The sequence below is a fragment of the Sphaerodactylus townsendi genome, linkage group LG02 (assembly GCF_021028975.2).
Source record: "Sphaerodactylus townsendi isolate TG3544 linkage group LG02, MPM_Stown_v2.3, whole genome shotgun sequence".
Classification (NCBI taxonomy): domain Eukaryota; kingdom Metazoa; phylum Chordata; class Lepidosauria; order Squamata; family Sphaerodactylidae; genus Sphaerodactylus; species Sphaerodactylus townsendi.
Genome location: NC_059426.1, coordinates 5,083,791 through 5,098,577, shown reverse-complemented (window position 1 = coordinate 5,098,577; position 14,787 = coordinate 5,083,791). Strand labels below are relative to the sequence as shown.

Below are 14,787 nucleotides of genomic sequence, written 5' to 3'. Positions count from 1 at the left end.
AGCCTCCAAATGGCAGATCAGCCGTTTTCTTCCCACTCTGTTGCAGTTAAACAACAAGCCAGTTAAACAACAAGCAGCAGCAGCAGCAGCAGGAGGTATGTGTGTCTGTGGTGGTGGCGGCGGCGGGGGTGGGGGGAAAACGTGGTGCAGAGAGAGAATATCAGTTCGAGGACATGACCCCCTTCTTCAGCAGAGTGCGATTCAGTGAATTGCTTTGTCTCCTTCTTTTGGGGGGTTACTTTTGGAAAGGGGCCACAATATCGCTGTGACTGTGGTCAGAGGTATACGAATACAATTGCAATTCAAAGGGCTTTAACAATCTTGCAACTCCCGAGTGTGATGAGATCTGGGCAATTTAGGGGGAATTGGTGGGTGGAGTTCAGAGAACCAGGAAAAGCAGAGGCCTGTTGAGACTTCAGCAAACAAGCTGTGGAGCAGGCAGTGAATGCCTCCTCGAGTGTAAACAGAGAAATGCAAGGAGACCATACTACAGCCCCACTGCGCAGCTAAGACCCCCAGGTAAGCATTCCATGTGCAATGGGCCGAAGTCTCATTGAATGAAGCCACGTCAGTTTATTAAGCAAATGCAGTCATGTGGAAAAGATGAAGTTTAATTCCTATTGGGGGGGGGGGGGGTTCTGAAGCCATTTTATCATGAATCAGCCCGCTGACAAATGATTCCAAATGTCATCTTAATGAATATCTCTCTCTCTCTCTCTCTCTCTCTCTCTCTCTCTCTCACACACACACACACACACACACACACACACACACCCACACCCCTACCTGATCATCAGCAAACTTGAGGAGGGCTGCCATAGGATCTGCCCCAGGAGACAGCACAAAAATCAGCGGTGCACAACAGTGACTGTCACCAAATGCTTTGGACAAATCAAACGGAGGTGGTTCAATAAACATACGTCCCAAGCTCCCAGTGATAAACTCCTGCACCATTGGAATAATCTAGGAAGTCGAGAATGAGAAAGGGAGTAAAGCAAGTCAATTACCAACAGGTAGAAATACAAGCATGTCAAATCAAAGCAAGGACTCAGAGGCACAATGCAAAAGGTCTTCAGCTCGATTAGAGCACGGCAGCCCTGCATCCTAACTCCCTGTTTTGCACCTTGAGACGGGGATATAAATTCTCAAGTGGGTCACTATCCACTCACCATAAGCCGCGGGGTCACCTCTTTAAAAGCCACGGGGGTCCTGGACGCTCCCCACATCTCCGGCGCTCACTGCGCTGCTGCCAGGGATTTACCTCTCTCCCGCCTCCTGGCTGCGCGGCAAATTAGCTCCACTAAAAAGAGCAACTTTTTTAAAAACCCCGCGGGTGCCGCGGGGTTGTGGGGAACCTCGGCTGTTTGCGCGCGGCTGATTCGCTGTGACGCGCAGCTCACAGCCAATCAGGGAACAGGGAGCCTTAATTCGTTAAGTGGGGGTGTCCCCGCCTAAAAGTGCTAGCTGTGAGTGAGGATCGTAGACACGGTTCCATTACCCAGTCGAAGTCACGCCTTCACGCCTTCAATCTTGTTCAAAGCCCGTACCGAAAGCAAATGGAAAATGTCGGGCGCTCGGTTTAATGAGGAAGTACAAGAGGCGTATGCGAAGCTGGCTTCTGCTTTCACTTCCAAACACTGCTGATGACGCAGTCTCCACAGAAAGCGCAGCTAACGATTTATCATTGATCGCCAGCATGTGTCAATGCCTTAATAGAGGGCTGTTAGCGCATCTTTGATTGACGCCGCGACTCACGCTCGTGCGCTTAACCTATCATAAAACAACCTCTTCCCAGCCAATCATTACTGGAGACCACCGGGCTGGTCAGCCACTTTCACATTAACTCATGACGCTATCAATGCCTCGACGGCCAATCGGAGCGCTCCATTCCCCTCATTGCAACGGAACTCCCGCTCTTTGCTGCCCGCGTTATTTCAAGAATTGCAACCGTGTGGGGAACAAATGTCTCCGTGGTCAGAAGCCACGGAGGCTTTTCATTGCGGGGTCGCAGCGGCGTTGCAGTTTAGTGAGGTAAGTGGGTAGTGGCCCAAGTGTCTCCAATCCTACTTGAAGACAGCTTGGACTCTTGAAAACCTTGGTAGTCCATAAGAAGCTATTGAGTCTAATTGTACTAATGGAAGACGTAGCATATGGATGAGTATTAACAAAGTAATGAATGGTCTTGTGTGTGTGTGTTTACTCAGGAGTATGTGTTAAGACCCCCACCCCTAGGGTCTGGCCATACTCACCCAGGAGAGCCTGAGAGACAGGGGCACCAAAGAATCGCTGCTTGTGATAGACACGCAGTGGTGGCGAACCTTTGGCACTCCAGATGTTATGGACTACAATTGGCCATGCTGGAAGGGGCTGATGAGAATTGCAGTCCATAACATCTGGAGTGCCAAAGGTTCGCCACCACGGATATCGGGTCTCCCAACAATGTTCCTGGATGTAAAAATCTATCACTAGAGTGGGAGAATGAGCATCCTTCAGATTGATTAGGGCAGGGGTGGCCAACCAATTGGCCATGCTGGCAGGGGCTGATGGGAATTGTAGTCCATAACATCTGGAGTGCCAAAGGTTCGCCACCACTGTGTGTCTATCACAAGCAGCGATTCTTTGGTGCCCCTGTCTCTCAGGCTCTCCTGGGTGAGCACGGCAAGACCATAGGGGTGGGGGTCTAAACACATACTCCAATTGGCCATGCTGGCAGGGGCTGATGGGAATTGTAGTCCATAACATCTGGAGTGCCAAAGGTTTGCCACCACGGCGATAGAGCTTGGCTTGTTTTTGAGGCTCATAGAGGCTTGCAATAAACTGATTTTGGTAAATCTGAGTCTGGTTTTTGGGAGGAGGTTGACGGGCACAACAGGGCTGATGCCAGCGCTCTGACTTGGGACGCCCAGGCTGGCCTGACCCCGTCAAATCTCAGACACGAAGCAACTATTTGGATGGGAGACCACCAAGGAAGTCTGGGGTTGCTATGCAGAGACAGGCAGCGGCAAACCAGCTCTGGATGTCTCTCACCTCGAAAACCCCAGCGGGGTTGTTATAACTCTGGAATTGCAAAAAGATGAAATAAAAATGCTGCGGGTAACACAGTTCGGTAGTGAACCAATCACGGTAAGTGCGCAGGCACTGGCCTTATGGGCATTTTACTGATCATTTTGGCATGGAGATCTCGTTCATGCAATGCAGTTCTAAGTATGTACTATAGCACAGAGGTGTCCAACTCTGGCGCTTCAGATGTTCATGCACTACATGAACATCTGAACTACATGAACTACAGCAGGGGCTGAGGGGAATTGTAGTCCATGAACCATGCCAGCAGGGGCTGAGGGGAATTGTAGTCCATGAACCATGCCAGCAGGGGCTGAGGGGAATTGTAGTCCATGAACCATGCCAGCAGGGGCTGAGGGGAATTGTAGTCCATGAACATCTGGACACCCCTGTGCTATAGGATTGTTGACCCCCAGATGCAGATCTCTGCTTTGGTGGGCAGACTGGGTGGCATTACAACCCACTGAGGTTCCTCCATTCCTTAATGTTGACCCTCCCCTGGCTCTGCCCAATTTTCCGGCCTGGAGTTGGCAACCCTGCTTGCTGCTTAGGGTATGTGCTTAGAATTGCTGCTTTAAAATGATTGCTATGGACATCAATAGCCATTAAACACTATCAATATCTCCATCTTAAGCTACTGACTCTCCACTATCAAACGAAGGGTTTTTATTAACAAAACGTGGCCCTGTAAATGATGCTTCCAGTGTAAGAAGAAAGCAGGATGATGGATTTGGGGAGAGGGATTGGGAAGGGGGGGATTTGGGGAGGGGAATCAAGCCTATATCACTTGCATTCTACTTTGATTCTTGTACCACTGCAGAATTGCCTTGGGGAATGGACACAGCAGCTCAGACGCTGCCTCAATAACGAATGAGATCTTTGGCTCAACCAGGTCAGCACCGTCTCTCCAGGTTTTCAGGGAGGGGCCATTAACCCAGGAGGGGACTTTCACCCAGGAGGGGCCCTTCACCCAGGAGCAGCAGTGACGTAGGAGGTTAAGAGCTCGTGTATCTAATCTGGAGGAACCGGGTTTGATTCCCCGCTCTGCCGCCTGAGCTGTGGAGGCTTATCTGGAGAATTCAGATTAGCCTGTACACTCCCACACACGCCAGCTGGGTGACCTTGGGCTAGTCACAGCTTCTCGGAGCTCTCTCAGCCCCACCTACCTCACAGGGTGTTTGTTGTGAGGGGGGAAGGGCAAGGAGATTGTAAGCCCCTTTGAGTCTCCTGCAGGAGAGAAAGGGGGGATATAAATCCAAACTCTTCTTCTTCTTCTAATCTGCTTTCAGATTCCTTATGGCTGAGAAAAGCAGGAAGTGGAGCCCCCAGAGGCAGGCCTGTTCTAAGATCTCAACAGCGCCCTCATTCAAAATGGCGCACATCCAACCTGAAGACCCTCGTGCCCTTCTCTTTAAGCTTCGAATGCTGCTGCCCAGCTGAGCTTCTGCGCTGGAGCAGACTTACTTTGTCGGGCCTGAGGCAGCGAATGATGAGCATCCTTTGGAAGTCGCCCACTTTCTCTTGCCAGACCTCCGGAAAGTCCTCGTGGTGCGGCTCCTGCAAACACACAAAGGCATCGGTTCGGCTTAAGAGCCTGCGCGGATCGCACTCCAGTTGTTAGAAGCCTGCTAGGTGGACCACATTCGGAAGATCAGCTCACATATCAAGTGGGCCATTGACCTGCTAAGCAGCAGCCATCCTGCCTCCCCTAGCATGACAGGGTGGTTAAGAGCAGCAGACTCTAATCTGGAGGATCGGGTTTGATTTCCCCACCCCAGAGGACAGAGTCAGAATTCAAAATGACCTAGACAGATTGGACAGCTGGCCCAAAACAAACAAAATGAGTTTCAACAGAGATACATTTGTCGGGTTGGTTTGAGTACTGGGGGATGGGAACTCTGGTCTGTGTAAATTTGCTGTGTGAAAGTATTATTCTGCTGCTTCCTGACTTCTTATCTCGCCTCTGCTAGCTAGTGAAGGCCACATACTGTGGTCTGCAGTGCAGCTGTGGAATTGCAACCTGCTTGTCCCTTCTTCATGGTACTCTCAAAAGACAAGAGTTTTATTTGAATGAATATCAAGTGCTATCGTTCTTGCCCCCACCCACCCGCCCGCCCACCCACCCGCTCTTTGCAAAATAATGAGTAAAATCTGTGTATCTTTTTTTGAGAGTGGGGTGGATTTTGAGAGTGGGGTGGATGAACCAACCGAAAGGGGGCAAGGGGCCGCCTACCAGACTGTCGTAGACCAGTTTCCATCCTTCCTTCAAGTGCATGAATTCCTTTCGGATAGATCTGAAGGTTGGCAAATCATCGAGGCGGCAGGTTTCGTCCCAGGATTTCTGAGGCAGCCACGGGCAGGGGTTCGAGTAAGGGTTGTCCAGGCCGATCCCGCCGGTAAGCAGGAACTTCCATTCCGAGTCATCAATCTGCGATCGAACCAAACAATAAGAAACGCAGGAACTTTTAACACACAGCAACATGAGAGCTACCCGATACGTTTGGGAAGGCCTGCAACACGACGGCCTCAACCAATAGAGGTGTCATGAAGAAGAAGAAGAGTTTTGGATTTCTATCCCCCCTTTCTCTCCTGCAGGAGACTCAAAGGGGCTGACAATCTCCTTGCCCTCCCTCCCCCCCCCCCACAACAAACACCCTGTGAGGTAGGTGGGGCTGAGAGAGCTCCAAGAAGCTGTGACTAGCCCAAGGTCACCCGGCTGGCGTGTGTGGGAGTGCACGGGCTAATCTGAATTCCCCAGAGAAGCCTCCACAGCTCAGGCGGCAGAGCTGGGAATCAAACCCGGTTCCTCCAGATTAGATACACGAGCTCTTAACCTCCCACGCCACTGCTGCTCATGCATTCACAAGTGGGTGTGCAGGGTACCACAAGTGGGTACCAGTTTTCTGCACATCTGCGCTAGCTCAAAAAGCTGCTTGTGCAAAAAGCTAGTCACAACAGTGTTTGGGGTCTGCCACTGAAGGTCACACATGTGCTTCTGCTTATTGTACCAGCATGCACACACTGTTGTTATCCTAGCACAGCGCTAGAACCAATACTCCCCACCGGCCCTGATATCCCTCTGTAAGATATGCCGGTGGCAGGAAGGGAGGTTTCTCCCTAAGCCTACACACTTTCACTTCTATAGGACATCAGGGCAGCTTAGCTTAATCGGGCTAAGTTAGAGGTTTCAGCACCATTCAGCAAACTGACAACCGGCTGCTGTTCATTGGCACCCTGATTGTCTCACCTGATGAACACTGCTAACCTCACAATGCACTGGCTCCTTTCTCCACCACAGAAAGGACATACCAGCGCTTCTGCTCCAGCAAGTCAATAGAGTACAAACCTTCTGTACTTTGTCATGTGCCAGAAGTTTTGAACCCAGGCTGCAGTCTTACCCTCTGGAGCAGCAGTGGCGTAGGAGGTTAAGAGCTCATGTATCTAATCTGGAGGAACCGGGTTTGATTCCCAGCTCTGCCGCCTGAGCTGTGGAGGCTTATCTGGGGAATTCAGATTAGCCTGTGCACTCCCACACACGCCAGCTGGGTGACCTTGGGCTAGTCACAGCTCTTCGGAGCTCTCTCAGCCCCACCTACCTCACCGGGTGTTTGTTGTGGGGGGGGGGGGGAAGGGCAAGGAGATTGTCAGCCCCCAAACTCTTCTTTTTCTTTGCTGTCTTCAACCAGGGACCTGTTGGAACAGCTCTGTCTTACAGGCCCTGCAAAACTGTACTGTGGCAGTCCTAACTGCTCACAATCACAATCACAATCACCTTTATTGCCATAAAGTATAAGAATGTGGTTATACACTGTGTTAAGTTTAAAAGAGATCATATATGCCATCTTTGGGTTTTACATTCCATCGTGATAGTTCATTTCTAGAAGATATAAAATGGATTAATAGGCTTTAACCGTTCAGTTATAATATATATTTGTAAAACAACTACAATACAACTATGTTTAAAATCCGAAATCAGCTTGTATCTGACTCTTCCCTATTCCCTGTGCACTCCCACACACGCCAGCTGGGTGACCTTGGGCTAGTCACAGCTCTTCTGATCTCTCTCAGCCCCGCCCACCTCTCAGGGTGTTTGTTGTGAGGGGGAAGGGCAAGGAGATTGTCAGCCCCTTTGAGTCTCCTACAGGAGAGAAAGGGGGGATATAAATCCAAACTCTTCTTCTTCTTCTTCTTCTATGGCACCACCGTTAGCTAGACAGAAGAGGAGTTGCTGGTCAGTTTTCTTCCACACTACAGCGCCACCACTGCAGATGGCAAAGGGCGGTACTGCAGCTACCCGCTCCTCAGGCACCGAGTGAGCCCAAGAAGCCAGTAAGGTCGTGCATGATCCTGACAGACTCTCATCTGGCACCCCAGCCTGAGCAAAGGTTTCCGACAGGCTGAATTTCCCATCTTCAACACCATGCTGAAACCAGCCGAACGGTCCCATGGAGACAGGAAGCGACAATTAACACATTATTACACAGAAGACTGGATAGCGGCCCGAGATGCAGGGACTGACCATTTTTTCATGCTTCAAGAGATTTACATTCAGGCAGAAGGAGAAGAGCAGCTTGTCTTTTTCAAAGAGCGAGCGGCAGACATTTACATACAGGGAGTAAGTGAAATGATCTTTGAGAATCTTCAGTCTGTATTAAGAGAAAAAAAAGAGAAAAAGCCAAATTAATCTCACTTCACAGTTTGCCACTCAATAAACACAATTAGAAACCACTTAGATTTCAGTCGTTCTGGTCAATTTACTCACAAACAATCAAAGATACTCATTAACTACGTGCACCAACTTGGGGAGCAAATGGAAAATTCCTGTGGAACTTAAGAGTTTGGATTTCTACCCTGCTTTTCTCAGCCATAAGGAATCTGAAAGCAGATCACTAACTCCTTCCCTTCCACTCCTCACAACAGTCGCCCTGAGACGTATGGGGAGCTGAGAGTTCCAAGAGAACTGTGACTAGCCCAAGGTCACTCAGCAGGCTTCATGTGGAGGAGTGGGGAATCAAGCCTGGTTCTCAGCATTAGAGTCCACCACAACTCCATGCTGTAACGTTACTCAGGATAAATAAATGAGTGTTGACTCAACACTCTAGAATGGGCTTCCACTGGAAAGAAGGACAGCCTTCTTATTTCTTCTGTGGGGGAGGGGAGGGGGAAGGGGTAGGGAGGGGACGTGGCATTATGTTGTGGCCCACCCATCTTGGGGAGGGGAGGGGAAGGGAGAGGGAGGGGCGTAACGAGGCAAACTGTAGCCCTGGGCAAAACCTGAGTTGGATGCCCCCCCCATGGGCGGCCACTCCACCATGACCAATTTTCTTTTTGCACCAGGACATTGGTGCCTCCAGGGGGTGCATTTTTAGACATATCAGCACCAAAATTTCAGCGTATCATCAGCAGACTGTCCTTATGCTAACTTTGGACTCCCTGAACCAAACCTCACCAAACCTGGGGGGTAGCATAAGGACAGTCTCCTGATGATACCCTGAAGATTTGGTCCCGCTAGCCTAAAAACTGCGCCCCCTGCAGGCCAAAAATGGAAAACCACTAAAAATACCCCCAAACGAACCCTGCATTTTGATGCCCCCACAGGGTGATGCCCTGGGCAGCTGCCCACCTTGCCCAATGGGCATTACGCTTCTGGGGAGGGGGCTTGGCCCCTGGTCATGGCCCACCCACCCTGGGGGAAGGGAGGGGCCCAGCATTTCCCCCTAAAAGTTATTCAGTAGTGCAGATGTAGCTGAGGTTTTTTTATTTTTAATTCTCTCGCTCCTCCTAGGTGTGGCGATGGGCAGCTGGGGGGTGGGGGCAGGCACCCCTATCCTGAGATAGTAGAGATTTGGACAACCTGCCCTCAGAGAAGGACTCCTGCTCTTGACAACTAGAAAATGAAATTATTTTCTGTGTAACATTTCCCCCCACCACCACCCTTTGTTCAAAAGTCTCAGGTTCTCTCTGGGGAAATGTTCCCCATCTATGTCTTATAGCTCCTTAGAGGGAGAGGGTGAGATGAAAATATGATTGCCTGAAAATTGGCTACACTTCTAACACTGTCTGCTTGTGAATCCCTTCCGTGTCTGTGACAAGGAACCAGAAAGACATCCCAAGGTGCTGCAAAATGCTTGGTTATCCCCCTCCTGTAACCGTCAGCGCAAGCCCAGCCTGTCCACCTAATGTCAGGACCATGACTGTCAGTATCTTGATGTCTTGCTGTGTGTGATTTGCAATTGTTTTCCTGTTTCCCTCTTCCCTCCCTAGCAATCTCCTGTTAGCAATCTCCTGGCGCCAGCCCATCTTCAAAGAGGTGTGAAAGGTTCCCAGGTTCTTTGTAGCTTTGTAGTAAAAACTGTAATGGACATTTGGCGTGGGGCGAAACGGGGGGGGGGGGATTAAAATATATAAGTCCTGGATCTGAGCTCTCTAGCTCAGATCCTGCTTTACATTGTTACTCTTCGCATCACCTGGAATAAACTGCTTTTGGACTTTCCTACGGTCTCTGTTATTTCCACATTCGAGAGTCTGACACCTATGACGTCGTCACCAAGTTAAACATTGCAAGAGATCTCTAAATTACTGGTAAACACAAGAAGGCGCCTCAGAGGGGGCAAACAGTGAACTTAACCCCCAAGATCTCGTTTATTATTTATCTTGCTTCGGCAATAAATGAGTCGCAAGTAAAAATCTGACACTGAACTCAATCTCCACAGCATATTATTTTTTAAATGAGTTTCTAGTGAAGTCACCTTAAAAAGTTGGGTCCAATTAACTGAAGAGACTGAGATTAGTCAGGCTGGCCTTTGCGCAATTTTCTCAAGGTCTACAGCATAAAGCCTATTTTGACATTTATCCTTTATATTTAATTTAATCTAAAAGAAGCTCAAGAGGCAATTCTGCCTTAAAAGTTATGAGTTTTCCAATTACTTCTGAATACTTGTTACATGCAATAATTCATTCATTTTTAATGAGAGTCTGTTCTTGGATGGTGCTTCCAGGGCTAATCGCTAAATTGTTTAGTTGCACTGAATATGTCACTCCAACTACTTGCCACAAAGATGTGCCTCCAGTGGCTGTTTATCCCACCCCCCTTGGGAACTGTAGGAGGGTGGCGTGGGGTATAATGGAGGCTGCATTGCTGGTCATGCTCAGTTCTGAAAATACAAGTCTAAATGCTTGTTCTTGATGCTGTCGTAATAAAAAAATCAAATGAATGCAGAGTCTTGTTATTAAACACTTCAGGGGCACAACACCCAGGCACTTTGTATTCTGGGCCATAGCAATACTTGTACAATAGCACGCTCATGTCGGGGTTGTGATGCCACGCCCCCTTCTCCCTTATTACACCTCCACGAGCGCTCCAGTCGTGATCTTGACTGCGTGTGCTCGAACCTTTCCACAAGCCACTGGGACCAGCCAAAGCAGTTTTTATTTATAATTTTTTTTAAAGAATAAATGGAAGCCAACATGTACAAGCACAGGTCAGGATTTCAAAAGAAAAAAAGAAAAAGAAGAACGATTGCGCTGTAAGGAAAGAGGTTGGCCAACTTTATTTCAACTGGATATTGTAAGGTCGCAATGCAACCTTATTTATATTTATTTATATTTATTATTTATTTATTTATTTATTTATTCCACTTTTATACTGCCCTCCCCCAAAGGGCCTGGATGGAGAGCCTGCTGGAGATCCTGGCAGGGTGCCCGGAATGGTTATCCGTTGCTGTCTGCTTGCCTGTGTGAGTTTCAGTGTAAGAACTTTTCTGTTTATGTTTCACTCTTTGGCGGGAACTTGTCTGAAGCCCGTAAAAGCGGCAGTCTGGGTTCTGGAAGTTAGTTCCCGCATTGCCTGTATTTGACGAAGGATGCCAGCTCAATAAAGAACTTGCTACAGTTGCTTTTGACTGGACTTTACTGGTTCATTACAGGTATTGATGAATACGGAACATATAAATAACGGCACAAGTACCTGAAAGTGCAGGGGCCCAGCCGTGGATTAATACAGCCCTGCAAGTTTCGAAAAGGCTGGGGACCCTGCTACAGGAAAACATTGTCTTGACGCCCTCTTAAAGGGCAACCGTTATCTATTTATTTCGCTGACATGCCAGTTTTCTTTTAAAGAATTCAGTCTTTACATCTGGTCTGGAGGAAGTCGCTCATCCAGACAGCTTTCTGGGCCAGACCTGGTTAGTTACATCAGGAGGCTTATGCCCTGTGCCTCTGAGCAGCAGTGGCGTAGGAGGTTAAGAGCTTGTGTATCTAATCTGGAGGAACCGGGTTTGATTCCCCACTCTGCCGCTTGAGCTGTGGAGGCTTATCTGGGGAATTCAGATTAGCCTGTGCACTCCCACACACGCCAGCTGGGTGACCTTGGGCTAGTCACAGCTCTTCTGATCTCTCTCAGCCCCACCCACCTCTCAGGGTGTTTGTTGTGAGGGGGAAGGGCAAGGAGATTGTCAGCCCCTTTGAGTCTCCTACAGGAGAGAAAGGGGGGATATAAATCCAAACTCTTCTTCTTCTGTCCCACTGGGCAGAAATATCTGCCAGCAAATGTCCTCTGGGGCACAGCAGGAATGAAAAAGGGTTGAACCGACCGCGGAAGAGGACTTCTGTCAAAAGGGTTTATTTATTAAGTCTGCTTGACAGGTACCACTGATTGTCTGCAGCAGAGACGTATATCTTTTTTAAAAAGGCACTCTGTCCCACCTCAAGTGCCACGGAGAGAAAAGTAGAGACAATTCCTTCAAAAGTGACACTGAGGAGAAGGAAGAGGAGCCAGTGTTGAGGGGGCGCTTCTGTTGGTCTCACATAGGTGTCTGGAGCTTCACCACCTCAGATGTTATCACTTATTCACATCTTCCTTTCTGGCTAGCTTCTGAGCCTGTGATTTACATGGTTTAATCGCCTTACAGTTTCACCACAGGGATTTAAAATGACATCAGATTTCAGGGCATCATGTTAAAATCTCAGTTCTCACAACTCCAGTTCTTTCCCTGCTTCTCATCTCCATTTGGTGTTATTTAACATTTTGATGATTGCTTCCAAACAACAGAAAGGCGATACCAGTCTTTTCCCATTCTCCAAACGGTAGAAATTCCAAGAGATGAAGCATTTCCAAATCTCTACAATTTCGATAGGGAAATTAAGAAAACGTTTCCGTCTCTCCTGGAGAGCTTCCTAGCTGTTTGTTAGTTCTCTCCCAGAATTGTTAAATGTAATGAGTGACTAACTGCCCAGTCTCAGGCGAGTTTACTCAGAAGTAAATTCTACTGGATTCAGTCGGAATTATTCCCAGTTAAGTACATAAGATTTCAGCTCTACTGGACAAATTAAGCCTCGATAACAAATAGCCACCAGCTATTCCACAAGCATTTATAAAGGAAAATTAAAAGAGAAGCATTTTTCTTACCTTGTTTGTAAAATATCAGATTTCTCAGAATTGTCTATGGACATGACAAAAAGATTGATAAACCACGTTAGGGAATACTGGTACATTGGCTCGATATTGGCTAGATCAGCAATGGAAAAAAACAGAATTGATGAATGAACCGCAATAGGACGGTAGCCCATTCGGGTGGCATCGATCTTCTTTTCCGTTTCTTCGGCTACTGCTTGTTTTTCTGAGATCTCGTTAGCCAGAGCCTTGGAAGAAGACAGAATCTTGATGGCGGTTTCATCCTCTAAAATATTCCCTTCAGAAGATGACAGAACTTCTAAAATTTTGTCCTCTATTTCTTTGAGCTGCCTGTAATAAAATAATAACACATGCAAAAAAAAAGAATAAAACATTTGCAGAATGCTGCAAATGGCCTCGCAGTGATAGCTGCGCATGTAAAGGGCTGTCACAGATGAGGTATGGCAGTGCCACAGGGTTTCAAGGGAAGAGACATTCAGAGGTGGTTTGCTCCTGCCTGCCTCTGCATGACTTATTTTTTTGCAACTGAGCAAAAATAATTCATTTAGAGAGGTTAAGAGTGGTGGACTCTAATCTGGAGAACTGGGTTTGATTCTCAACTCCTCCACATCAAGCCTGCTGGCTTTTCTCAGCCCCATTTGCCTCACAAGGTGTCTTGATTGTGAGGTAGTTTGAGACAAAGGTCTTTCTGCACAGGTTAAGTGAAGTGGTTAAGGCCTGTCTCACCATTCACACAGGGGCCTTCCGGGATCGCTGGGAGCCCAGCAACAGGATATGAGAAGTTTCACACAGGAAACTTTCTGTTTCCCTGCAAAATGTGCATCCAAGAATCTCCCCACCCAAGAATTCCCCGCACACAAACATATCGGCACAAAATGGCGGCCACCTAGAGAATCCACCCTAATGGTGGCTGCCTACAGAATCCACCATAATGGCGGATGGAAGTGGGGGGGGGAATAGAATGCCTCCTGCTTGCTGTAGTTCGCACTGGCAAACAGGAAGTGTGTGAAACCCAGGTTAAAGGGAAAAAGCAGGTACTTTCATTTAACCCAAGTTCAGCAAAATAAAACGAGTTAGAAGTGTTTTGGGGAGCGAGTTCTGTGGGACCTTCTCCCCCATAATGCTTTTTTCACACCCCTTAACCTGTTCTATTTTGCTTGTGTGGAATCATCTGAAGATAGACAAAAGTAGGGTATAAAAACTATCTCTTCCTCGATATGTAGATAAAAGGTTGTGTGAACCCTCCTTATAAAACAATCTGTGGAGAGGCCACATTCCTGAAGGAATATTTAATTCACCCCACAATTTGGTAACTCTAGATTTAAATCCTGCCCCTGGGAAAAAAGTAACTCCATCAGCAATGACTGCCCCACCATGCCTATTAAGACAAGTTTTTCACAGCTAATAACAATCTAATACCTTTTATTCTCAGCCCCTTGCAAGATCAAGGCTTGTTTTTCTTCTTCAAGATCTGGTCTCTCCCTTGCAACGACGATCCCAAGAAGCTGATCCTGCATTCCTTCTGGGGTTATCATGAAGTTCAGTAACGTTACCTGGATATTTTAGAAAAAGAACAGCTGCAAAACAGAGCTAGGACAACATAAACCACAAATTTGCAGTAACCTCAAATAACTGAAATATGGGGTTTTCAAACGTAGGAGTCTTTCAAAGCTATCGTGAGAAACAGTTGGCCATAGGTAAGAAAATAAAATGCATCTTGCATGTAAATTTCCATCCGTCTTCAACACAAGACATCCCCTGTCTGATGCCCCATAAAGTGCTACAAACTCTTTATTTGAAAGGGAATCATTAATTTGGGTTGGACATAATACAAAACCCATAATGCAAAAACAGGAAATGATTCACAGACAATCCCCCAAACCCTGATTTGTTTTGACAAACGCTGATTTCCCTCCTTCCCCTGACTCCTCAGGTGACAGGCCAACCTGCACTATGGTAACAACCGTGCAGAGAACATGCCAGGATATCTGTATCTGAACATCATGCTAAACCACATTTAAATCGCAAACTACATTCATTTGGAGTTGGTTTCCAAATTCTTGGAAAAGGTTCTGATTTGCTGACCCTCTCCTGAAGTTTAGTTTTGTTTATTGTCTGTTTGCTTCCGGATTTTGTATATAATGGATGCCTATTTAAGGTTTATGATGATAATGATAAATTTTGGTTAACAATCATCTTCAGCCCGTACCATCAGATCCTGGGCTGACAGACCCAAATTACATTCAGTGGATTTGGATGATGACACAAACCACAGTTAGAAGAAGAAGAAGAAAAGTTTGGATTTATATCCCCCC

The 14,787-nt window shown here is 47.5% G+C and overlaps 1 protein-coding gene across 1 annotated transcript in view; it reads right to left on the bottom strand.

Moving 5' to 3' along the window:
• LOC125425873 (dynein axonemal heavy chain 7-like) overlaps window positions 1-14,787 on the bottom strand; it is a 59,457-nt gene that overhangs the window by 27,337 nt on the left and 17,333 nt on the right. The window contains exons 6-11 of the mRNA XM_048483604.1: window positions 13,892-14,025; window positions 12,467-12,802; window positions 7,580-7,706; window positions 5,294-5,488; window positions 4,525-4,617; window positions 787-963 (exon numbers count right to left, since the gene is read on the bottom strand). Coding sequence (XP_048339561.1) covers window positions 787-963; window positions 4,525-4,617; window positions 5,294-5,488; window positions 7,580-7,706; window positions 12,467-12,802; window positions 13,892-14,025 — 1,062 coding nt within the window. The remainder of the gene's footprint in view (window positions 1-786; window positions 964-4,524; window positions 4,618-5,293; window positions 5,489-7,579; window positions 7,707-12,466; window positions 12,803-13,891; window positions 14,026-14,787) is intronic.